At 37.3% G+C, this 24,728-nt stretch overlaps 1 protein-coding gene and 1 non-coding gene across 2 annotated transcripts; both read right to left on the bottom strand.

The window, feature by feature from the left end:
* Positions 1–3,765: 3,765 nt before the first annotated feature.
* LOC141490373 (U6 spliceosomal RNA) lies at positions 3,766–3,869 on the bottom strand. The gene has a single exon (XR_012469200.1). It is a non-coding gene; the product is annotated as a U6 spliceosomal RNA (small nuclear RNA).
* A 2,066-nt stretch (positions 3,870–5,935) lies between these two features.
* LOC141523595 (uncharacterized) lies at positions 5,936–21,616 on the bottom strand. The gene is made up of 6 exons (XM_074236896.1): positions 21,467–21,616; positions 19,174–19,506; positions 13,863–13,938; positions 12,993–13,106; positions 7,328–7,430; positions 5,936–6,165 (listed from the first exon to the last, which is right to left on the bottom strand). Exons 1-6 carry the CDS (start codon positions 21,540–21,542, stop codon positions 6,085–6,087), a joined length of 783 nt encoding a protein of 260 aa, XP_074092997.1. The 5' UTR covers positions 21,543–21,616; the 3' UTR covers positions 5,936–6,084.
* Positions 21,617–24,728: the final 3,112 nt, after the last annotated feature.

Here is a 24,728-nt window from a genome sequence, read left to right as displayed (position 1 = left end):
TGATCTGTGAATGACCATAAGCACCCCCCTCTGGCATGGGGCTGAGGTGGGGGGGGTCCTGCTGTTCTAATGGGGGGGCCTAGACTGCGATCAGGATCTGAATTTGGTCAGAACCCCAGAGTCCTGTTCCAGGGGCAGGGATTGGAAGTCTCTCTTCACTCCCCTCCCTCAGCTCAATGGGCTCCTGCTTATGGGCTCCACCTGCTTCTGTTTCCGGATCTGCCCTGCTGAAAGACCACACTGCTCTCTGTGTGCCCTGAGGGCTGGGCTCCACATGCTCACTCTGGCAGAGGTCCTCTGCTGTTTCCCCACTTTGTGCCCAGTGCTCCCCAGGGTGCAGCTCAGGAGACTCCCCCACTGCTATGAGCCGCGGCTCCCAGCGCCCTGGGGCTGCCTCTGGGAGGCTAAAGTTCTTTCGCTCTGGCGGGCCACCCCTCCGACCCTGGGGAGCAGAGCCTTTCTGCTCTTTTCCAGGTTACCTTGAGTAGGAGAACTGCCTCACTGGGTCCCTTTGTGGGTTCTGTCTCTCGAAAGTTTAGTTAGAATCCTTAGTTTCAAGTTTTATCTGAGAGCACCTAAGACTCCCTTCTTGTTGCCATCTTGGCTCCGCCCCCTTAATTTCTTCATTAAGCAAAGAAGACAAGAAGTAAAGTGGCTAAAATGTTCGAGATTGGGATTAGTAAAGGGCAGTCTTAGAAAGGATTTTTTTCCAGTGATTTGTTTTTCTTTTGCAGTGCTTTTTCTTGAACAGTTGGTTATAGAATCAATATCCATAATCATTCATGAATACACAGAAAGACACATAGTGAATTGGAATATTTACTTGAGTTTTATTCTTACTCTCCCCATCTTAGCCCCTTCCCCCTCAACTAGGAGCAGAAACCAGGCACAAAGTTAGGAATTGCTTCAAGGAGGAAATCTAAGTGGAGAGACTTAATATCTTTTCGGGGGAGTCCACAAATAATCATTCAACAGAAAAGTGTAGATGCCATCTCACTTTTGCTATCCCTTTCCAGATAGTTCTTGCCTTTTGGATTGCAGCTCTCTACATAAATTGATTTTTACATAAAGTAAATTTATCCCTACCTACTCACTTTAATTTTGCCTGTGTAGCAAAAACATACAGAAAATAATACCTTTATGCAAATAAAATAAAATATACTAAAATTCCAACATATTAAATGATGTATCATAATAAAACTGTGAAATGAAAGGTTAAGTTAATGATAAAGTATGTACAGATACTATATGGTAAAGTTAACATAGATATGCAATATGTTATTCCTTCTTCACCCACTGCACCTAGCCCTTCATTATGGGTTGTTGGTATTATATTTTTTAATGAAATATCAAGTGATGTTTGGACAGTGACAACCTTTTCCCTTGTATAGCTGATGATAATAAGCAATATTATCCTCAACAAGTCTTTGAATTTTTACAGATCTTGAATATTTGGATTTTTCTTTTCAGTACAAAAAAAAATCTACTCAAATGATGAAATATTTCTGCCAATTGTTTTGTTGCAAACCTTTTTGATTTAACCTTAGGTTCAAATATTCCCTCTCTTCTGTAATCTTTGTAACTATGTAGTTCAATCAAAATCTTTATTCCACAGACTTCCAAGAGACTCAGTCAACTCCCCATCATTCTCATCCACTTCTAGCTTCAATTCTTGTGCTAATTTTACGATCTGGTTATTTAACTTCTTTGAAAATTTCATCTTTGTTAAAGCCATGAAAATTGGAAATGAACTGTTGGCACACTTCCCCTCCACCCCCAATCTCTCTTCACACATGTTTCTGTTACATCTTCCTTGCCTTAGCAAGAATCTGAATTGCATGGTAAATATTGTAGGACTCCCAGAAATCTCTCAATGTCAAGTCCTTATTTGCATTCAAAGCTGCAATTGCCAGAGCAAATGTAGTGTGTAAATAATACGCTTGAAATTTGCAATTACTCCCTGATCCATAAGTTGTAATAATGAGGTGGTGTTAAGGGAAAAGGTAGACCACTTTTACATTTTCATTAAAATCATCTAGATGGAGAGGGTGACCTAGTACATTATCTAAAATAAGTAGAATTTTGAAAGGAATGACATTATCATTACAAAAATTGTTCAAAGATGATAAGGGTTGTCCATGCCCCAAGGTTAGCAAAATAATGTACAAGTAGTTTGCCTTGTTGATTCCTTTCATGCTCAGGAATTTTCTTAGTGGTGCACAAGAACAGGTTTTAATTTGCAAGTCCCAGATGCATTCCCTCTAAAGCAGAAGAGAACTCTATTTTTCTAAGCTTTATGCTCCAGCATGGCTTTTTCCTTCACCAAGATATACGTATGAGATGGTATTCCTTGATAAAACACATTAGTTTCTAAAGATTTGCTCTAGCAAGAAGGGACTACCATCTATCTTTTTTTTTTTGAAGTAACTCTGGGAACTTCTGTACAGGTTTAGTATTTACACTAGCAGCCTTTCTTGACACTTGCATATAATGAAATCCTGCACAATTTTTAAATCATACAAATCAATCATTGCTTGCTGCAAATATCTGAATTCCTTCCCAATACTTTACCTTTAAATCTTCAAAAAGGCTTCTGATCTTGGCTTGAGGGGACATGATGGAGAGTACCAGCTATCTTATGTTGACTCCTTCCAAGAGTTTCAATAACTTCAATAATATCATCTATTTTCTCCTTCTAAGGTGGAAGTCAGAAGCACTCAAAGACTGAATTGACTGAAGACACTCAAAAGAGATCTAAAGACAATTCCAAAAAACTAAAGAGTGGAGTTCTCTTTGCTCCCTCCTCCCCACTCATTCCCACCCCCCAAAATACCATATTAATGAAATAGTGACTCTATTTAAACATTTGTTGATTTGTTGATCCAAATCTCCAGGCCCTGAAACAAATATTCTATCCACTATACTATATTGCCTCTTGATTTTTCTTTTTATACTTATAAGGTATAATTTCAAATTGTTTTCCAGAACAGTTGATTCAATTCATAGCTTCATTGACATTGTATAAGTATGTCTCCTTGCATTCCCTCTCCCAATCTTTATAATCTTTTATCTTTTGTCATTTTTGCCCATTTGATCAGTTTGATGGTGAAATTGCAGGGTCATTTTAATTTACACTTTCCTTATCAATTGATTAATTTGGAACCTTCCTTCATATTGATGCAGAGAAACCTGGGCATGGGAGTGATGAGATGGAGACAAACTTTGTAAATCTTTTGCTTGCGTTGTATAGGGTGTTCCTTCTTCCTTTATCTTATAATTTAGGCCACATATGAGGTCCTGATCTTCACCCTTATTTGGATTGCATTGTTTTATGGTGGGGCAGCCAGGGAGCACAGGCCCTGGAAACACCCAAGACCACCCAAAATCTCCAATGAGGGACTTGGGTCACTCCCAGGTCACTATCCCATCCCATAGACTCTGGGAGAGAATTTAAGGAGATTCTTTTACCTTCCAGCCTCCTGCTGAACCCTGGCCAGCTGACCTGGGCAATGCAATCAGCAATTCACAGGGTCTTCTCTTTAAATTCTTTTAAACTTTTCTATTACTTTCTTAATATGCTGTAACATCCTTTAATAAGTCTCTATTTCCTTTCCAAAACCTGCACTCCAGAATCTGAGTCGTGATTCTTTACAGGGCAGAACAGAACCCAAGAAACAAATCAGTGGCAACAATATGATTGTTAATGGTTTGAATTTCTTTTTGAAAACTATCCAAATCTTTTTTTATACTGTGTTTAATTTTTTTAAAAATAAGGAATGCTTCATGAATTTGCATGTCATCCTTGTGCAGGGGCCATGCTAATCTCTGTATCGTTCCAATTTTAGTATATGTGCTGCTGAAGCAAGCACTATCCATATCTTTTTAAGACTTGTCTATTAGGGAGTGACTCTTGTCCTTAGTTTTTTTTTTAATTTCTCTGCAACATTTATATTTGACCTTTGTCAGAGACATCTGCTGTGAATATTTTTTGTTATAAAATGTTTTTCTTTTTCTAACTGCATTTATTTTGTTCAAAGTTATTTTTTGTTATATATTTTCTCAATCAAAACTAATGGTATTATAACTAGTACACTGTGTGTGTGTGTGTGTGTGTGTGTGTGTGTGTGTGTGTATGTGTGTGTCCATGAAAGTTTTTGAAGTTTAAAATTCTTAGGAATGACCATTTTAGACCAACAACCCTCTGTTTGTTAGATTGAACCCATATAGCTTGGAGTGTGGGGAGCAAGAACAGAGAAAGAAAAGATATCCAGTCAGGGCTGGTAAGTGGGTGCAGTGGATACAGTGTCAGACCTGTTGTAAAAAAGGCTCATCTTTGTAAATTCCAATCTTGCTTCAGACACTTACTAGTGTCTTGATCCTCAGTTCTTCATTTGTAAAATGAACTAGAAAAGGAAATGGTGAACCATTCTAGTATATTTGCCAAGAAAACTTCAAATAAGGGTTACAAAAAGTTAGATGTGAATAAAAGGACTGAGCAATACCAATAACAGATATACAGCTACAATGACTAAGACAGAAGAACAGAAAGAAATAATTAGGGATCAGAGACCACCAGATACTGAACTTAAGAAGCCAAATTTCCCAAGAGAGTGTGAGATGCTCTATGGAATTGGGGTCTATTGATCAATGAATATTTAAAAATAGTGAAAGGGAAAAACTTTGAAATTAAAGTGCAGAAGTCTTGGGGGAAGGGGAATTTGGGAAACTAAAATTGGGATGGATTCTTTACATGTGACTGGTAGCAGTAGGGTAGTAAGTGCTGGCCTAGTGTTTAGGTAAGAGAGATACTTAAAAATTTCAGTTTTAAGGAGTCATATTTTTCATCAATTTGAACTTCCTAATGGCAAAAGTTGCCTGAAAATGGAATAGGTAATGAGGTCTCTCAATAACTAGACAGAAACTTGTCAGGAATGTTGTACAGAATATTTTTAGCTTCAGAAAGGGGATGAATGAAATGATTTCTGATAGTCTTCCTCCCAGATGTATGATTCTGTGATTTATGGGTCACATTAGTTCAGCTTCCACTCAAAACCACAATCCCAAGTACTCAATGATGTTATTTTTGCCATACTTAAAAGAGGACATATTAATTTAAAATAAAAAAACACCTTTATTTAATTAAACAACTCAGAAAAAATGACTCTGAAAGTCACACACACACACACACACACACACACACACACACACATTTAGGGGACTCCGGATACCCAACGCCAGTGCAGAGAGAATAAACTTAGGGAATCTGAGGGGAGAATGGATACACCTGGGGACAAAGTATCACGATAACACCAATGGGAGAAGCAACATGAATTGTTATAGTTATTCTCTCTCTTGGTGTAGCCTCCCTGATGTTATCCTTCTCTTCCTCTGATGCTCTGGTAGATGCTTATCCTCTATAGAATCTCTTATGTTCCTCAGCTGACCTAATAACATCTTCAAGCTATGAATTGCTCCTCTCTGCTAATGTGCTCTGTTAGATCATTCTTTACGGTACCACACTTCTTAATTGTTTTTTCCCCATGATCAAGCTATTCTCTGCTGCCACCTGCTGGTCTTCTCTGGAATTCCAATATTATATGACTTTTGAATCCCTAGGGAAGAGTTTTCAAATCTTTTAATTCTTGGCCTGATCTCCACAAGTATCAAAAGTCATAAGGCTTAAAGTTAATCTGTCGTTGGAACTCCTTTCACTCTAAGTTGCCCTGTTCCAGTTTAGTCTTTTTACTTTGAGAAAATTCTTTTCAGTGTTTTCCAGATCTGTGATACCATTATAGTTCATCCAAATCACTGTCCTGGGAATTTCTGATGGCTGAACAGAAAGGGAAAGGCAGAGATTGTTACTATTTAATTCTGAATTACAATCAGCATCAATAAAAAAGTCTATTCTTATATAAAAAAGTGTTTTCAGGGAGTGGATTGTTGATGATGATGATGATGATGATGAGGATGATATTGCTGTTTGTCCTTTTATCAGCATACCTGGCTCTAGCATTTGGTGATGTATTAAGAACTTGATGAAATATGAAGTCACTATGCTTTGTATCCTGGGTTGAGCTCAGGGCATCAATATGAGGATAGGTAGGGGGATATCTTGCATAGCTCCAATTTGTTCAACTTTGCTTCTTTTCTAGTGTCCCCATTACCCTGAGGAAGAAAAAGTTAAGAAAATGAACAAACTCAGTATCTGACCATGAACCTTGTCCCTTTCCCCCACCTCTTAAAATTTCCATACCCCTCTCTACTTCCAATCCATATATTTACTTCACATGACCAGGCAGGGCTTTTAATCCCTGGGAGAGGCACAGTAGAAATGCCATCACATTGTGTGCGACTGTCATCTCAATCCAAATAACACCCTATTACTGGTCTAGGACAAGAATCCCAGCCTGTCCTGACAGCTTCCACTCTGCCCTTTTGAACTGAACCCAGACCTATCCATAAAATAGCTTATTGTGATGATATCTAATATTTATATTGTACTCACTATATTTTATGTTCTATGCTAACAAATAGTCTAAGCTTTACAAATACTTGATATCCACAATAACTCTGTTGTGGTAGGAGCATTCCTAATTCTTAGGACCCCTAAAATGTATCCCTGTTTTAGAGTTGAAGAAAGTGAGACCAATAGAGATTAAGTGATTTGCTTAGGGTCATATAGCCTGGAAGTGCTTATATCCAGATTTGAATCCCGGATTTCCAATCTCCAGACTAACTGCTTTATTTATTGTGCTATCTGGATGCCTTACATATCCCTCTGTAGACTTTCCTGAATCTTTTTATTATCTCAGGACTAGAATCTAGCAGTGTGGCTCTGATGGGAGTCTCTGGGAATCTTTTGTTCCTCTCTGAAGAGGAGGGGGAAGAGAACAAGTATTTATTAAATGCCTTATGCTGTGTTAAACATTTACAAATATTACTTAACAAAAGAGGTGCCTTTATTATTCCCAATTTACAACTGAATTCCCAATTACAGACTTATCTCAGGTCACACAGATAGTAAGTATCTGAGGCTGAATTTGAACTCAAGTCTTCCTGGCTCCAGATTCAGCACTCTAATACCTCTGGGAACTACTTCCATTCTGAGATGGGGAAAAGAATGCTCCTTGGTTTATTTCTAACTCAAGCCAAAGTAAAAACAGAGAAATATAGGGTGTAGTAGGAAGAATGTTGGTATATTTGAGTTCAATACTTCTTCAGACAGGGACCTTGGATAAATCATTCAGTCTCCTCACCTGTAAAATCTATTACCTCTGAGGTTCCTTCTGGATCTAAATCCATAATGGTTCCGGAACACCCCACTCACCTGGTTTCTGAATCTGAACAGGAGAACAAGAAGGACTACAAAGGCCAGACCTTTAATCAGGAGGACACCAAATACGACAAGGGTGAGGAGACAGTTTGGGAACCTGGGAGGAGAAAATATGGAAGATGGGTGAAACACCTGTGAGATTGAGTTCTCTGGTTTATTATCCAACTGTGAGGGAGCCTGTGGTGAATTACTGGTCATGTTTTCCCTATTTACTTAAAAAAAGTTATTCAGAACATAAACACACACATAGAGAAAATAAAAGTAAGACAAAAAGAAAAAGAAAGAAAAGGTAAAAATGAATAGTTCCATATTGGGATATGACTATCTCTATCAACACTTCTATATTAGATGGGTTTGGTCTATGCTTTCCCATTCTTCCCCAATGAGTTTTCCCTAAGAAAAAAAAAGTTCAGTGATCTGATAGACCCTTGCTTTACCAAGACAGATTTCTACTCACTTAAGAGCATAGACATAATAAGATAGTTGGTAGTGCAGTGAATAGGGAGTCAGTCCTAGAATAAGGAGGACTTGAGCTCAAATTTGACCAAGACACTTACTAACTTTGTTAGCCTGGGCAAGTCAGTTCACTCTGCCTCTGTTTCATCATCTGTAACAGTAAACTGGAGAAAAAATGGTAAAGCAATGCAGTATTTTTATCAAGAAACCCACAAATAGGATCATCAAGAATCATACATGGGGGTGGCTAGGTGGTGCAGTAGATAGAGCACCAGCCCTGAAGTCAGGAGTACCTGAGTTCAAATTCAGCCTGAGACACTTAATAATTACTTAGCTGTGTGGCCTTGGGCAAGCCACTTAACCCCATTTGCCTTGCAAAAAACCTAAAAAAAATATTCATACATGACTGAAAACAACTGAACAACAAATGTATAAAAAGTCTCATCTAGGTGGAGTTAGGGTCTTTCAGACTTGATGGGTTTGAGACCACTTGAATTGCTCTAATTTGCCCTGCTAAGCTACTGGTCTTCAAATTTTAATAAGGAAGCAAGGAGGTCACATATTCCCAAACTGAAGTTAAGTGAAACCAAATCCTTGTTACATATATATTAGGACAATAAAAAATTTCATTTTGTTAACTTTTTGTTCACTTACAAATGCCTCATTTTATGCTAAAATTGAGACTGAACAAAGAGATTGCTGACCTCAGTGACCTCTAATATTGTAAATCTCTATTTCAAACTGTTTTTTAAAAAAGTTTATAATAAATTCCCCATGCATATTACTTTCATATCTGTCTTATTGGCCTGTGCTTCCTTCTAAACTTACTTCTCTTACTTCCCATCTACTCCATATTCATCTTGTTGGAACCTAGTTATTGCTGTCTGTCTCAATGGACTATAGGAGCTCCTTGAGAGCAGGGATAGTGTTTGCATTTCTTTATATCCCATGAGTACAGTGCTTAGCACATTAGAGAGTGACTTATAAATGGTGGTTAAATGATTGATAAAGCTTGAGTAAGCTTTGTAATATCTAGAGTAGTGGACCATGCTCTCTACAGGATACCTTTCCTTGACATAGATGACTGTTATCAAAAGCTCTTTGGTAGAATCATGGTCCTTTAGATTGTGAACTTCTGAGGGTTAGGAACTATGTCCTTTTTGCATCCCCCAAACTTAGCACAGCGCCTGCATATAGACGTTGTCTAACTGATGACCCAGCTTTGAGGCTCCTCTATGACCTGAGTCTGAGATGAAGATGTTAATGACTTCCTTCCTTGTCATTTGATTCGGTGACACTCAAAGTTCTCCCACTTTACATGGGAAGAACAACCATGGCCAATATTATTGGTTCAATAATTATTTTTTTAAGATATAGAATTTTTTAAAACTTTTTTTTACAAGGCAGTGGGGGTTAAGTGACTTGCCCAAGGTCACACAGCTAGGTAATTATTAAGTATCTGAGATCAGATTTGAACTCAGGTCCTCCTGATTCCAGGGCTGGTGCTCTATCCACTGCATAGTTCAATAATTCTTAAAGGTAGAGCACAACTTCAGATTCAGGAAAAAGTGATCCCTTTCAAATCTATCTCCCCCAAATGAACAATAAACAAAAACCAACTCAACTAACGAACATTGTGTGGTCCAATCAACAGAACACAGGACATTTTTAGGTCATACCAAAGCTTAACAGGTCCCATCCCTGCTATCTTTTTTTTTCTGTGTGTTATCTGGGTGGCCACCCAGCAGTTTAGGAAGTCTTACAATCTAACACCCTAAACATCTACCTATAAGATAGGTTATAGAGTAGATTATTCAAAAAGAAACTCTAATCTCATTGATCCACATGAAAACTGATGGCTCCTTCCTTATTAGATAGTAAACTTCTAACCTCCTCAATGAGGATTTTCCCCTACCTCCAAGTTTCGTTGACTTAGTCTTAGTAAGTGAATGAAAATGTAGCCCTGCCCACAAATCCCAAACCACAGCCACATGTGATAGTGCTTTTTCATTGTCAGGCAAATTTTTTTTTTTAGTTTTTTTGAAAGGCAATGGGGTTAAGTGGCTTGTCCAAAGCTACACAGCTAGGTAATTATTAAGTGTCTGAGTCTGGATTTGAACTCAGGTACTCCTGACTCTAGGGCTGGTGCTCTATCCGCTGTGCCACCTAGCCGCCCCTATCAGGCAAATTTTTAAAGCTCATAAAGATTGTTCTCTGTGATGAAAACTGCTGTTGAAATTAGACCACTTGGGTTCAAATGCAGACTTTGCCATTTACTGCTTGTGTGATAAATCACTTAACCTTTCTGAGCCTTTATCCCATGAAGAATTTGGATAAGAGCAGAGATTTTTCACCATTTTTTGAGTCATGAACCCCATTTGGCAGTCTGGTGAAGCCTAAGGATTCCTTTTCAGAACACTGTTTTTAAACAATTGAAGGAAATATTAAATTTTAGTTAGAAGCTAGTAAAAATTAAAATGTAATTTATTTTCTAACCAATCCTCTGAAATGCATCCATGGATCTTCAGTCAAGAACCAGAAGGCCTCTATGTCCCCTTCCTATTTTAAAAATCCTATTTTCCCATGATGCTATGGTTACTGAGCTTTATATGATTTGCATTTCATACCTTCATCTTAATCTTCATCTAGTGCCTTCCAAAAGTTCGTGGGCAGAAAAAAAGGAGGGGGCTCTTCAGAAACATCTTTGGACACAAGTAAATTCTCCTATTCTGGTCCTATGATTCTTTCTCAGAAATCTTATTGTCTCAAGTGCAAGGGAAAAAATTAAAAAAGGATAAAAAAAGGAAATAATAGTGAAAAGACAAGAAACAGAAATATGGTATTCTATCAATGTTCTTTCCATTAAAGGTTGTCCTTCCTAGGACCTAAACATAAGGGAAGGACCTAGAAATCATACATTGTTGGTGTTGAGTCATTTCAGTCATGTCCAACTATTTAAACCCCATGTGGGGTTTTCTTAGTTGAGATACTGGAATGGTTTGTTATTTCATTCCTTAGTTCATTTAACAGATGAGGAATTGGGGGAAATAGGGTGAAGTGACTTGTCCAGAGTGACACAGATAGTGAGTGTCTGAGATCACACTTGAACTCAGGTCTTCCTGACTCTAGACCCAATGATCTATTCAGTAGACTATCTAGCTACCTCATACATTAATATTATTAATTATAATCCTACCTCAGTAATCTCCTAGTAAACAGTAAGCTAGTAAGCATTTATTAGACACCTACCATGTACCAAGTACTGTAGATATAAAGGAAGGTAAGAGTCAGTCCTTGTTTTCAAGTGCTTCTAGTCTAATGGGTGAGATCATATTCAAATAGTTATATACAAACAAGTTTCAGACAGCATAATTGCAGATTAAACTCAGATGGATGGTATTAAGAAGACTGGGGAAGACTTTTTGCAGAAAGTGAGATTTGAGTAAGTCAGAGAAGTGAAGAAATAGAGATTAGAAGAGGAGAATTGCAGTCTGAAGAGAGAAGGGTCTTATATATGAGACATTATGAAGGTAGAAATAGGACTATGAAACAGATTGGCTATGGAAAAATGAAAGAGAGTAAGAGTTTAGGCCCAAGAGGAGGATTGAAGTTGTAAGCAGAAGTAGGGTGTTACTATTTTGGTGGGGAGACAATTGGGTTAAGTGATTTGCCCAAGGTTTCACAGTAAGTGTCTGATCCAGGATTTGAAATCAGATCCCCCTAATTCCAAGACCAGTGCTCTGTCCATTCTATCATCTAGTTGTCAAGAAGTAGGCCATTTTGAACAATGAATGAAATCCTAGCTCAGTTGCTTACTGATTGTATGACTCTTGGCAGACATGTACTCATAAAATATTTTACTACTTGTTCTCCTAGAAAAGCAGAAAAGGACATGGCATACTTTTAAGTTTAATCAAGATCATTAAAATTTTCTCCATTACATTCTTGTTTAGACAATCAACAAAACAATAATTGAAGCCCAAATAAATGCTCACACTGAAAATTTAATTATCAACTTTTGTTTGCTGATTCTAACTGGGGTCTTAGCTGATACTTAACCTTAATATCTCTCAACCTCAATTTCCTTAACTTTGCTAAGAAAAGAAAAACTTTGCTTATAGTTTATTATCTATATAACTTACATATAAATATATACGTTATAGTATAAAGTGAGGATAATTATGGCCCCTACCTCACAAGGTTAATGTGATAGTCAAATGAGATTATGTATGAAAAAAAGTGTTTTGTAAACTATAAAGCTTTGGAAATATGGACTATTCTGCCTACTTGGTGTGAATCATCTTCATCCAAAGCACCCTAGAATCAAATCTCAAAGGAGTCCCTTTAGCTTACTAGATATGATGTCTTTATCCACAGGGTTCTCATATAGAACTTTCCATGGACATCTGCATATGGGAGTTCTATTGACACAATCAAGAGTTAAGTTTCATTTGAGAAGAGATAAGTCACTCAAAAATTTCCAGGGGCTGCCTCAAGAAGGTTGTAGTTCTTCTGATGATTCTGTCCTGTAACTTGGACTATGAGTCTATTTTCGAGCTCTGGCAGAGCTAGAGGTTAGTTCATCATAGATCCCTTAAATACATTCTATATTGTTGTTGTTTGTGCTTTGTTCTGGAAGAGGACCATGACATTGGGAAAATGATGTCTTGTGCTGAGTTTGACATTAGCAGGTATTGATGAAGTTGTGGGAAGACTTTCAGATTCTGTCAGTGATGAATTGGCTTGAGTGGAAGTGGTAGAGACCTTTACTGATCAATTAACCAGAATGAAAACTTCCTAAAGGTCAGGACCAATACACTCTCATTTGGTTGCCTCCAAAATGATTGTTAGGGAAGAGAGGCATAGAGTGGCTAGGGGGAGAGTACTATAGATAGCCCAAGATGAAATTCACTGAATGGAACTTAGGGTTATAAAAGCTGAAATCTGTAAGCGACCAACTAGTTCAACTGTCTCATTTTTTGCAGATGAGCAAAATGAAGTCGATTAGTTACAAAACTTGTAAGCATCAGGCCTGGTCATTTAATACCAAATGAGGTGCCTTTTTTCATGTAGTCTATTACAGCAGGCATCTTTTCAAAGGGAATCACTTACATCGGGCTGGGTCAATACATGCAATTCAGCTAAAGTCAAAGAGGGAAGCACAAATATTCCACAGTTAAGAGTGTCCTAACTGGATCCCTACCTCAAGTCCCCCAAGTCAATGTGGTTCACAATCTGACTTATAGAAGTAGAATTTTCCGGTGGCTGAATTTCTATGTACATCAGATTTGTCAAATCAGTTGTGATGAAATGGGACCTGAAAAATATCAGGGAAGAAGTTAGTTAGTCAATAAATAGTTAAGTACTAGAGATGCAAATATAATAAAGAAATAAAGTCCCTGTTCTCAAAGAGCTTACAGTCTAATGGGGAAAGAACACAGAAAAGAAAGCTGCAAAGGTGAACAGTAGGAAAGAGAAAGTGGGGAAAGATGGGCAAGTTCAAAGGAATGATGTGGGGTGGGAAATGAAGTCATGGCAGCTCAAGGGCCCCCTCCTTAAATAGAGGTTATGGGAATAGCTGTCTACTTTCAACTCTTCAATCAGAGGGAAGGAGGATTCTTGGGACAGAATATACTGATGAAGTATGAGCACCAGGGTTAATGTAACTTTGCAGGATAATGAAGTATCTGGGGGACTTGATGAAATTCAATGATTGCAATGAGATGGAGAATTTGGAGGTCAAAAGAAATCACATTGTAGGCCACATATGTTTGAAGATAAGAGAAAACATGGAATTTATGGTTCCATGATGTCCAACTGTACTCTGGGCTTGGCCAGGAAATCTTACAAGAATCAGTGTGGAAGCTGTGGGTTCTGGAGTAACCTGATGGGCTCACAAATCCAGAGAGTCAATGAGGATGGGAACAAGTTAGGTAAGTGTAGGCTGGAATCTTTGGAAGCTTGGTAGGGTAGGGAAATCTCTGCATAAGTGTTGGGTAGGAACATACATAGACTTCTGGGGAGGCATAGTAGAGGGTGGACTGTCACTGGAGTTTCTTGAGTGGAGTTTTACCTGCTAGTGGTAGAGGCGATGGTAGTGGCTTCTGTCATGATATGTACCTCACTGTTGGTTGTTGTTTGTATTTGGGCTGCAAAGAGAAGACAGAGTGATAGACAGTCTTACTCCCTATCCTGAAGGTTGCCTGTTATCAAAGCCTCCGTCTTTGCCCAGATATTTGTCAGAAAGAGGGTACAATATAAAGTCAAGGGCTCTTTATTAATGTGTAATATTATTCAAAATATTATAACAGACCTCATTAATGATCAAGGCTCTCACCTTCTATTGTCTCTTCTCTTTTTCTGCTTGACATTATCCTTTAGTTTATCTGTTATTCTTGACACTGAGGCCATTGTGGACCAAGATGATCACAGTGTTAGGGGAAAGAACTTGGCTTAATGAAAAAGGTTTCTCTGTAAAGGGAAGGAAGGGGAACCAGAAGGTGCTGTAGGATGGGAAATGAAGGAATGGCTAAACTGAGCCTTCTCCATAAATGGAGATTCTTGGATTAGCTGTCTGTTTTCCACCTTTTAATCCAAGGGATAGAGGATACCAAGAGAAGAGGGTACTGATGATGTATGAAAACCAGGGTTCATGAAATTAAGAAAACTTAAACCCACCATTTGGTCTTGCCACTAACTTGCTGTATGTACTTGGACAGCTGACCCAGCTCTAGGCACCATTTTCCTTCCTTGAAATGAGAAATCAAATTGATTGTCATGATCAACATTGATACCATAGGATCAGTAATGAAAGACTTCCTTTCCTCTTCTAGATGGCTGCTAAGTATTGCAATAGGTAGTGTATAGGGCTTGGAGTAGGAATATCTGAGTTAAAATCCAGTTTCAGATACTATTTGTATGATCTTGGATGGAGTCTGTCTCTACCTCAATTTCCTTATCTGTAAAATGGAGATTAAAAATAGCACCTAACTGCAAGAGCTGTTATGAGGATTAAATGCTATAATATTTGTAAAGTGTTTATTTTTTTCCTTTCCCCTTAGGATTACAGATAATGGGCAATGTTTCATATGCTATCAACTGGGTCAGTTGCTGATTCTACATTTTTTTTTGTAATGAGGAAGATTTCTGTGAGTATGGTTGTTGTTATTCAGTCATTTCACTACTATCAACTGTTTGTGACCCCATTTAGTGTTTTCTTGACAAAAATTGATTTGCCATGTCCTTCCCCAACTCATTTTACAGATTAGGAAAGTGAAGCAAACAGAGTAAAGTGACTGTCCCAGTTTTACATGGCTAGTAAGTCTTAGACTGTATTTGAATTGATGAGGTTGAATCTTCCGAATTCCAGGCCTGGCATTCTATCCACTGAGCCACCTTATTCCCCATACTGTAAGGTTGGGGGTGGGAGACTAATTAAGAAGTAACTATGGCATTAAAAATTGTTTTTTTAAATAAAAAAATAAAAGTTTGAACCAGATAATCCCTAAGGGATCTCCCTGTTTCAACATTCCATTATGAGACTACCACGCAATGATGATCAGAATTTTGGATTCATTGGTGAAACCTATGAGTATATGAATATAGGAGCGTAGATTTAGAGTCAAAAGGACTTCAGAGATGATCTAGTCTAACACTTTCTTTTTTTATACTGGAGGAGACTAGAGAGGTTAATAGATTGCTCGAGGTCACTGCACATAGGCATCAAGCCCAGATCCTTTGGCCTTCAAGTCTAGCATTCTTTCCTTGATTTCTTGATTTTGCTCATTAGAATGGCAGTAGAAAAGGTAAAGAGCAATGAGTATAACAATGTTATTAGTTCCTTTAATATACTATTGGTAGAGTTGTGAACTGAATAAATCATTCTGGAGAGCAATTTGGAACTATGCCCGTAGGGTAATAAAACTGTATGTGTAGCAATACCACTACAAGGAAGGTATCCCAAAGAGATCCCCCCCCCCCACCAAAAGGGAAAAGACCCATAGGTACAAAAGTAATCAAAACAACGAATTGGAAATTGAGGGACTTCCCATCAATTGGGGAATGGCTGAATAAGTTATGGTATATGAATTCTATGGAATACTATCTTGTAAGAAATAATGAATGGGGGTGACTAGGTGGCGCAGTGGATAAAGCACCAGCCCTGGAGTCAGGAGTACCTGGGTTCAAATCTGGTCTCAGACATTTAATAATTACCTAGCTGTGTGGCCTTGGGCAAGCCACTTAACCCCATTGCCTAGCAAAAATCTAAAAAAAAAAAAAAGAAATAATGAATGGAAGGACTTTGGAAAAGTTTGGGAAGATTTGCAAGAACTGATGCTGAGTGAAGTGAATAGAACCAGGAGAATATTGTACACATTAACAGAAACACTGAGATGATCAACTATTGTGGAAGTAGCTCCTCTCAGCAGTTCAGCGATCAAGGACAATCCTAAGAGACTTGCTATGGAAAATGTCATTCACATCCAGAGGAAAAAACTACAGAATCTGAATGCAGAGTAAAACATAACTTTGTTCACTTTTAAAAACTTTTTTTATGTAATTTCTTTCTCTCTTGTGATCTTCCCCACCCCCTCCCCCACTTAATTCTAATTCTTCTTTTAAAATATGTCTGTTAAACTTGATTGTACCTGTACAACTTATATTAGACTGTTTGCTGCCATGGGGAAGGGAGTGTTAGAAAAATGTGGAACTGAAAAACTTGCAAAAAGCATGAATGTTGTAGCTGCTAGGTGGTGCAGTGGATAGAGGCCCTGGAGTCAGGAGGACCTGAGTTCACATCTGACCTCACTCACTTAATAATTACCTGTGTGACTTTGGGCAAGTCACTTAACCCCATTGCCTTGCAAAAACAAACAAACAAACAAACAAACAGGATGAATGCTGAAAATTATCTTTGCATGTAATTGAAAAAAATGAAGGGAGAAAATAATTTTGGTTCCTTTTGCTGAACTGTTTTTTCTTTTTTTTAATTAATAAAAAATAACCCTTTGGGCAGTAGAAGGGCAAAGGAGACATTTGGAAATAAAGATAATGTTGAAACAAACAGATTTTAAAAAAATTAAAGAAAGATAAGCATCAAACATAGCATTATTTTCATCAGAATAGAATTGTATCTGAATTTTGAATATTTTTCATGTTTTTGAATAAGCCTCAAAAATTCTCCAGTCTTGTCAGGTTCTGATGTCTGTTGGCAGACTATCTTAGTTCTTCAATCCCCTCTTCTCCCTCCAGATCTCCACCTTCTTTCACTTTAGTTAACCACTGGCAAAATAAATTTAGGAAACTTTAGATCCATAGGATCATATATCTAGGGAAGGTGTTTTAAAGATTTTTTGGTTTTTCTGACCATGTCATCACTATATTCAGTAAACTCCAGTAGTTCTCTATCACCTTTAGGATTAAATGTATATTGAAACTTTGATGTTCAAACTTTTTGGTAACCAAATTCTTCATAGTCTTCTTACACCTTACATCTTTCCCCTCCCTTCCTACTCTGCTGTCTAGTCTTTCTGGCCTCCCAGCTGTTCTTGAACAAGACATTTCATCTTCTAACTCTGAGTTGCTTCTCTGACTGTCCCTCATGCCTGGAATGTCTTCCTTTCTATCCTCACCTTGCAACTCTTCTAGCTTTCTTTAAGTCCCAGTTAAAATACCACCTTCTCTCAAATCTCTGTTAATTATTTCCTATTTAACTTATTTTGACATATTTGTTTGCATGATACCTTCTGTATTAGGTAATGAGTTCCTTGAGGGCAGGGATTGCCTTTTGGTGTTTCTTTTTATTCTCAGTGCTTAGGACAGTGTCTAGAATATAGTAGATACTAAATAAATGTTCTGACTAACTATTTTTGTGATCTGGATAATTTGAACAGTCTTGTAAAGTCAATGGAGCTGTATGCAGAATAATATTTTTAAATGCATAAAATAAAATTATAAAGAAAACTAATTATGTGAAGATACAATTATAAAACAATTTTTTGTAATACTCATGACAAATGTCAGGTTAAGAATCCCTTGAGCCTGAGCTAGAAAATGGCCTTAGGGATCATTTGGCATAATGCTTTATTTGATAGGATCCTGAGACCTGAGGAAGTTAAGAGATTGGTAGTGTCCAAATTACAGGTTAAGATGCATCTAGGATGAACTTCTTAAAATTCCAATTAAATTCTCCAGAACTAACTCTCCAGAAGTAATGAAATCCTAGACATTTTCTTAGAATACTATAGCTCACATTTATATAATGCTTTTCAAGGTTAGAATAAAAAAATAAAACAAAAACTCAACACTCAAACTCAGTTGATCCTCACAACTGCCACATGACTTTAGTTATGAATTTCTATTATTCTCCCCTTTACAGATATAGAAAATAGAAACTTAGTAAGTCACAATTGTTTGCTTAAGCTTACATAACAATCACTAAGTGTTAGAGATGGGAATTAATTCAGCTTGTCTGATTCTTGAGTTGGAGTTATTTCTTATACTGCTTCTGAGACTGCTATGCCATGGAAGTTGTAGGGAGAATTGCTTTGGGGACTTGATAGTCAGGAATGAGTCTAAGCCTACTGAAACAATTCCTTGTGTTAGGGCAGAGAAGGGAAGGTGTGGGAGAGGGACATTTGGTAAGATAAAGATTTGATTTAGTCTCTACCTTTGATTTTGCCTTGGTAGAGAAAAAAGGAAAGCAGAATCAAATCCAGTGCCTACACCTGCAAGCTCCAACTAATGTCTGGCAAGGAAGCCATGATCCATCTCATGTGTCCTATGTTGGGAGGCTACTTGCCATTTGAAAGTGTTTCAGTCACTACCAGAAAGATGGGAGCAGCATTCAACATATCTGGGGATTCCCTAAAATGTTTGTCATTCATTGAACTTTGGAGTTTCTACTGCCCCGAAGTCCTTTACTCTAACTGGTATTCAGCATTAATACAAATCTCTGGTGCCCAATATGCAGTTTTTAACTTCCATCACCAGTTCCTGATATTTCAGGAACTGAAAATGATGAAGCACTTTTCTGTTTTTGTGCACACTTATGTGTGTGCACATGTGCACTTAAATGTCTGTGTATAAAAGTATGTGATGTTGGACACCAAGTTCAGTGTCTCACCAGTCAGAAAAAGAACTGGCAAGGAAGGAAGAGTTGATAGAATTAGGAAAGGGCATATATCCATATATCTCTATCTCTATCTCTGTATCGTCTATATCTTTATCCAATTTATATCATCTATAAATATCTATATCTACATCTCTCTGTCTCTGTCTCTGTATCTGTGTGTATTCAAGGGTGTGAGTATGTGAGAAAATTAAAGTACTTTAAAAAGAAAAGAAACTTCCAGAAAGCCCAGTTCTCAGGGGAAGGGACTTACCTGTAGCCACTGTTAGATAAACTCTCTTGAGAATAGTAATAGTACTTACATTGTGGTTTCCACACCAATATCCCCCAGAATCTTCTACCCGGAGACCAGCCATGTTGACTGTGATAACACCATTGTCATAACTGAGGGAGTATCGTGGGTCCTCAGTCATTGATGTAGGTTGTGGTCTTGAGATTAACAAGGTACACATATTTTGATTGTTTTTCTGTTTACACCAGGCTTTGTCTAGATGATCAGTTGACTGAGGTGTATACTGGCATCTCACAGTGAGTGTTTCCCCCACTACTTTTTGCACTTCTTCATGGTCTTCTTCTCCAAGGGAACCTGTAGAATACAACCTCAGGTCACTTGGGGCCCAGTTGGACAATAAGCATCTTTCCTTTAGTAGGAAAGGAGAAGAGAGAACCTTTCTGTAAAACAACAAAGTGAAAGTTTTCTTTTGGAGATAGTGAAGTGGATCAAACACAAGACATAGAATTAGGAAGACCTGAGCTCAAATGTGACCTCAGATATTGGCTGGCTATGTGATCCTGGACATATAAGCCACTTAACCATGGCCTACCTTAGTTTCCTCTTCTATAAAATCAGAATAATAACAGCATCTACCTCCCAGGGTTGTTGTGAGTTTAAAATGAGATAATATTTGTAAAACATTTAGGAAACTTAAAGTGTTATATATAGGCTAACTTTTATTATTATCAACATCATTATTATTTCTAAGATAAAGAAGGAATTGATTCAGATTTATAAGAATATTAATTCTTCTATTGATAAATGGTTGAAGGATATGATAGGCAATTTTCAAAGGAAAAGATCCAAATCATCAACAGTCATATAAAAATTTTCTTCCTATCACTAATAATTAGACAAATGAAAATTAAAGCATCTTTGAGGTTCCACCTCACACAATCAGAGTGGCAAAGTTGACAGAAAGGGAAAATGGCAAATGTTGAAGGGACTGCAGGAAAACAGGGAACAATAAATCATGGTTGGTGGAATTGTGAATTGATCAGGCCATTTTAGGTAGTGTAGTGGAGTCCAGAAGATGCATCTTCCTGAGATCAAATTTGGCTTTAGACATTTACTGATTGTGTGACCTTGAACAAGTCACTTAACTGTTTGCCTCAATTTCTTCATCTGCAAAATGAACTGCAAAGGAAATGATATCTCTGCCAAGAAAACCTCAAATGGGGTCATGAAGAGTCAGAAAGGAATGAAAAATTACTTTAAAACAACACATGATTCTGTAAAACTATATTTTAAAATTGCTAAGTTGTGATTTTTTACTCCTAAAGAGATCAAAGAAAGAAGAGAAAGATTCACATGAATGATAATATTCATGACAGTTCTTTTTGCATTGTGGCAAAAAACTAGAAACTTAGGAGTACCCATCAACTGGAAAAATGGACGAGCAAATTATGATATGTGACTATATTGGAACAGCATTATGTCATGAGAAATGGCAAAAAGTTTTAGAGAGACTAGGAAGACTTGTATTAACTGATGTAGAATGAAGTGAGAAGGACCAGAACACTTTATATAATAATGACAACATTTTAGAGAATAACAATTTTAAAAGACAACAACGAAAAACAACAGCAATAGTTCTTATATAACACTTTAAACTAGAGAAGGAAATGGCAAGACACTTCAATGATTTGTCAAGAAAATCCTAAATGAGATCATGAAGTATCAGATGTGACTGAAATGACTGAAGAAGTAATAATGATTTACAAAAATGATTTCACTTTTTCTTCATAATAATCCTGGGAGGTTTTATCATCCTCATTTTACAGATGAAGGAACTGAGGTATACAGTAGTGAAGTGCCTGGATAATAAGTTTTGAAGTCATATTTGAACTCAGATCTTAATTGCAGCTCTGGTGCTGAATTACCTAACTGCTTCATCAATTTTCTAATTAGCCACTCATCTATGGCACATTGTATGAAACATTCTACCTATCTCCTAATAAAGAGTAAATGGATTCATATTGTAAAATGAGACATATACTTTTGGGGATGGTCAATGTGGGAATTTATTTTGCTTGACTACATATGCTACAAAGGTTTTTTTCCTCTCTCTCTCTCTCTCTCTCTTTCTTTTTAACTGGAGGACCACTGTCATATACTGAATATATTTCCCAAGACTCTCTGTCCTGGGTTCCAAGCTTCCTTCTCTGCCAATCTGTGTTGCATCTCTTACCATCTTCTTTTCCTCTCCTGTCCCTTCTCATCTCCCCAGCTCGGCTTGTCTACTTTTCTGTTATTCTCTATTCTTCCTTACCCTTCTCATATGAAACCCAAAGAAGTAGCAGCAGCAACAGAAGAAGGCTTTTTGGAGTCATCTTGCTTCTTTTCATTGGCAGAAGTTCAAGGGACACAGGGAGCCTCCAAGTATGTCTGAGAGAGCTGAAAAGAATATCTGAGACCTGATCTCTTGGCTCTTCTGAATTTCAGAAATAAATAAAACAGGAACTTACATCCTATTTGGGGAAGTGAATAGTGTAATAAGTAGAAGTGCTGAGCACAGAAGGGAGGGGTTGAAGAGCACATTGTGGAGGAATCCAGAACCTTGAGGATGGACTCTAAAACCCTATGGATCATAAGATGTGATCTTACTTGGGAAAAGCTTCTTCAGTTTCTTATATAATAATTATTATTCCCTTCACAAGGAAGACATCAGAAGGACCTAGTTGAGAGGGGTGTTGTGATTGGTGAGGGTGAATAAATGAGTTTGGGATTAGGATGAGAAGTGTCTAGGATGAATGGCAGCTGTCTAAACAACATGGAAGGTAAAGATGGAGTCATAGCATGTAGATGGGATAGGGATACCTTCTAGAAATACTCATTTGTCCCTCTATATTCCTGCTCAGGTCCTCTCCATCCCTCAGAAGGACACAGAGTAGCATTATGAATTGTCCCTCAAATCTCTTAAAAATGTCTCTACCATAACTTAGTGTCTCAATAAAATAATAAAAACAGAATAGTGATATGATGGTGATGATGATGATTAATTAGGTCCTCATTGACCTGTCCCTGTTGTATATATGCAACATTTAAAGATTTGCATAGAATTTTTTCAGCAAGAAACTTCCCTGAAAGCAGGGATTGTTTCATTCTTTGTTGGTGCATTCTATCAGATATTTAGGGACTTGAGGGATTGATGGATTGTTGCTATTCAGTTACCTGTACATACCACTTTGTCTCTAATTTTTAGAGTAGGGTGTTTACTTTTGAATGAATTTACTCCTTGAATAGATATGGAACTCTCCCTTGATCTGCCTAAAATGACTTCCTCCATCTCTATCTATCATAAGATAGGTGGAGATAAAAGAGGAATAATAATAATAATAATAATGATTTTATTATAATTAATATTTGCATAGCAATTATAGTATACTAAGCATTATGCTAAAAGATTCACAAATGCTATCTCATTTGACCCTTAAAGCAATCTTTTAAGGTAGGTGCTATTATCATTGCCATTTTTCAGATGAGGAAACAGGTAAGCAAGGGTAAAGTGACTTGCCCAGGGTCTCACAGCTAGTAAGTATCTGAGGCTAATACTTGAACTTAGTTCTTCCTGACTCCATTTCCACTGTTCTATCCACTGTACCACCTAATATCACATGACACATTGCCAGAGTTTGAGTCTTGTTTATAAAAAAAAAATTAAAAAAGTAAATTTGACCTATGGAAAAGGTGGATGAATTTTTCTTTTCAGTCTTGGTTTTTGCCAGAATTTAGATGCTGTTTGGTAAATTTCTCTCTTGAAATATTAACATTGGTATAATTTGGTCTTTAACTTTTATCAAAGAATAACTTATAATTAATTCTAAAGGTCTATTTTAGTCTTTCTGCACATTAAAATGATCCTTATGAGAAAATATCAAAGTTTTTTTAGTAAAGAAAGTATGGTTATTCACTATTACTGACCTCTTTCCCAGCCCTTTCTGTTTTTTTTTTCTCGTGCAAACAAAATCATTTGAAGGAAGTAAGATGTACATGGAGAAGTAGGGGTCAGGACAAGGCAGGACTTAGAGAGTAATCCTGATGCCTGCCAATTTCACTTTTCTATGTAGGATTCCCACAATAATCTTAGAGGCATCAGTCAGACACATGGATTCAGTTAAATTCATTCAGTTCAGTTCAATTTAGTTCAGAGATGTTCAATACAGTTCAGTTCAATTCAAGAAACACAAACTGTGGAATCACAATATCTCAGAACTGGAGATTTGGAAGGGACTTTCAGGATTTGTTTAGTCCAATTTACCACAAAAATAAATCTCCACTATAACATTCCTGACAAATGATCAGCCATGTTTTATATGAAGACTTGTAAGGAGAGAGAACACATCACATTTAAGTCTATTCAATTTTGGTATAGCTTTAATTGTGAAGAAGTGAGTTGTTTTTTCCTGTGAAACTTGAATCTTAAAGACCATTAGTATGGCACTCTCTCTTCACTATTGGAGATCAATGACCCATACCTATGGAAAGGGTGGAGTGAAGCTGAAGAGAAGAGAGAATCAATATCTGGACTTCTTCTTTGTACTATGCTGTCACTTCAGGTGGTTCTGGTTTCCAGTTTCAATAGAGAAAATAGGTGATGCCAACTCAATATCAGATTATTTAAGGGAAAAACAAACTCTGGGAAGTTTAGTCAACATGATAAGAGCTAAGTGTCTCCATTATGTCCCTATGCCCAGCTTGCTATGCTAGAGACTTTTTGGGGAAATTTCCCTTTGGGTGAGATCTGGCACTCTCTCAGTTGATCAGAGTTATCTCTCTCAGTGGAAGAGCTCTTTCACTCGATTTTGTTTGGCATATATTATTTTATAAATATACTTTCTCTGACTTCTGTTTTGCTATTAATTTTGATAAATAGATTTCTTTACTGGTTCCTATATGCTTATTATGGAACATATATTTGGTGGGAAGGGATATAAAACCTGGAACCCTCCTTTCCCCATTAAGAAATAGTGATCATAAGTTTAGCTTGAATCTGAAAACCCCATCCCCTACCTAGGCTAATGATATTTAAGGGAGTAAATAGACATAATTCTAGCCCAGTACTTCTATCTTTGAAGAGAACAAAATAGTTAGGCTTGTGACCCCAAACTTCTGCTTCCCCTCCTATTAACAGAAATAATTCTCTCTTGAATAAGGGTGAAGAGAGAAGAGGCTAGAGATGTCTATTCTACTTCACTTTGGGTCATACAACACTCTTATGCTATATGTGGGACATCTGACATTGGGCATAAATTAGACCTTTTTGCAATTCCATCCACTGCTCCTGGTTTTATCCTCTGGAGTTAAATAGAATAAATTTAAATCATCCCTCACATGACATTCCTTCAAAAACTTGGAGACAGACATTGTATTTCTGGAGCCTTCTTTATCTAGGGTGATTATGTACAGTTTCTTCAACTGACCCACATATGTCAGATACTCAAGCTTTTCTTCCTACCCAGGTTTCCCTTCCTCTGGGCATTCTCCAGACTGTCAATGTCCTGCTTCTTTTATTTTTTTAATAATAAATTTAT

The sequence above is a fragment of the Macrotis lagotis genome, chromosome 5 (assembly GCF_037893015.1).
Source record: "Macrotis lagotis isolate mMagLag1 chromosome 5, bilby.v1.9.chrom.fasta, whole genome shotgun sequence".
In the NCBI taxonomy this organism is placed as follows: domain Eukaryota; kingdom Metazoa; phylum Chordata; class Mammalia; order Peramelemorphia; family Peramelidae; genus Macrotis; species Macrotis lagotis.
This window is presented reverse-complemented; position numbering and strand designations above follow the sequence as displayed.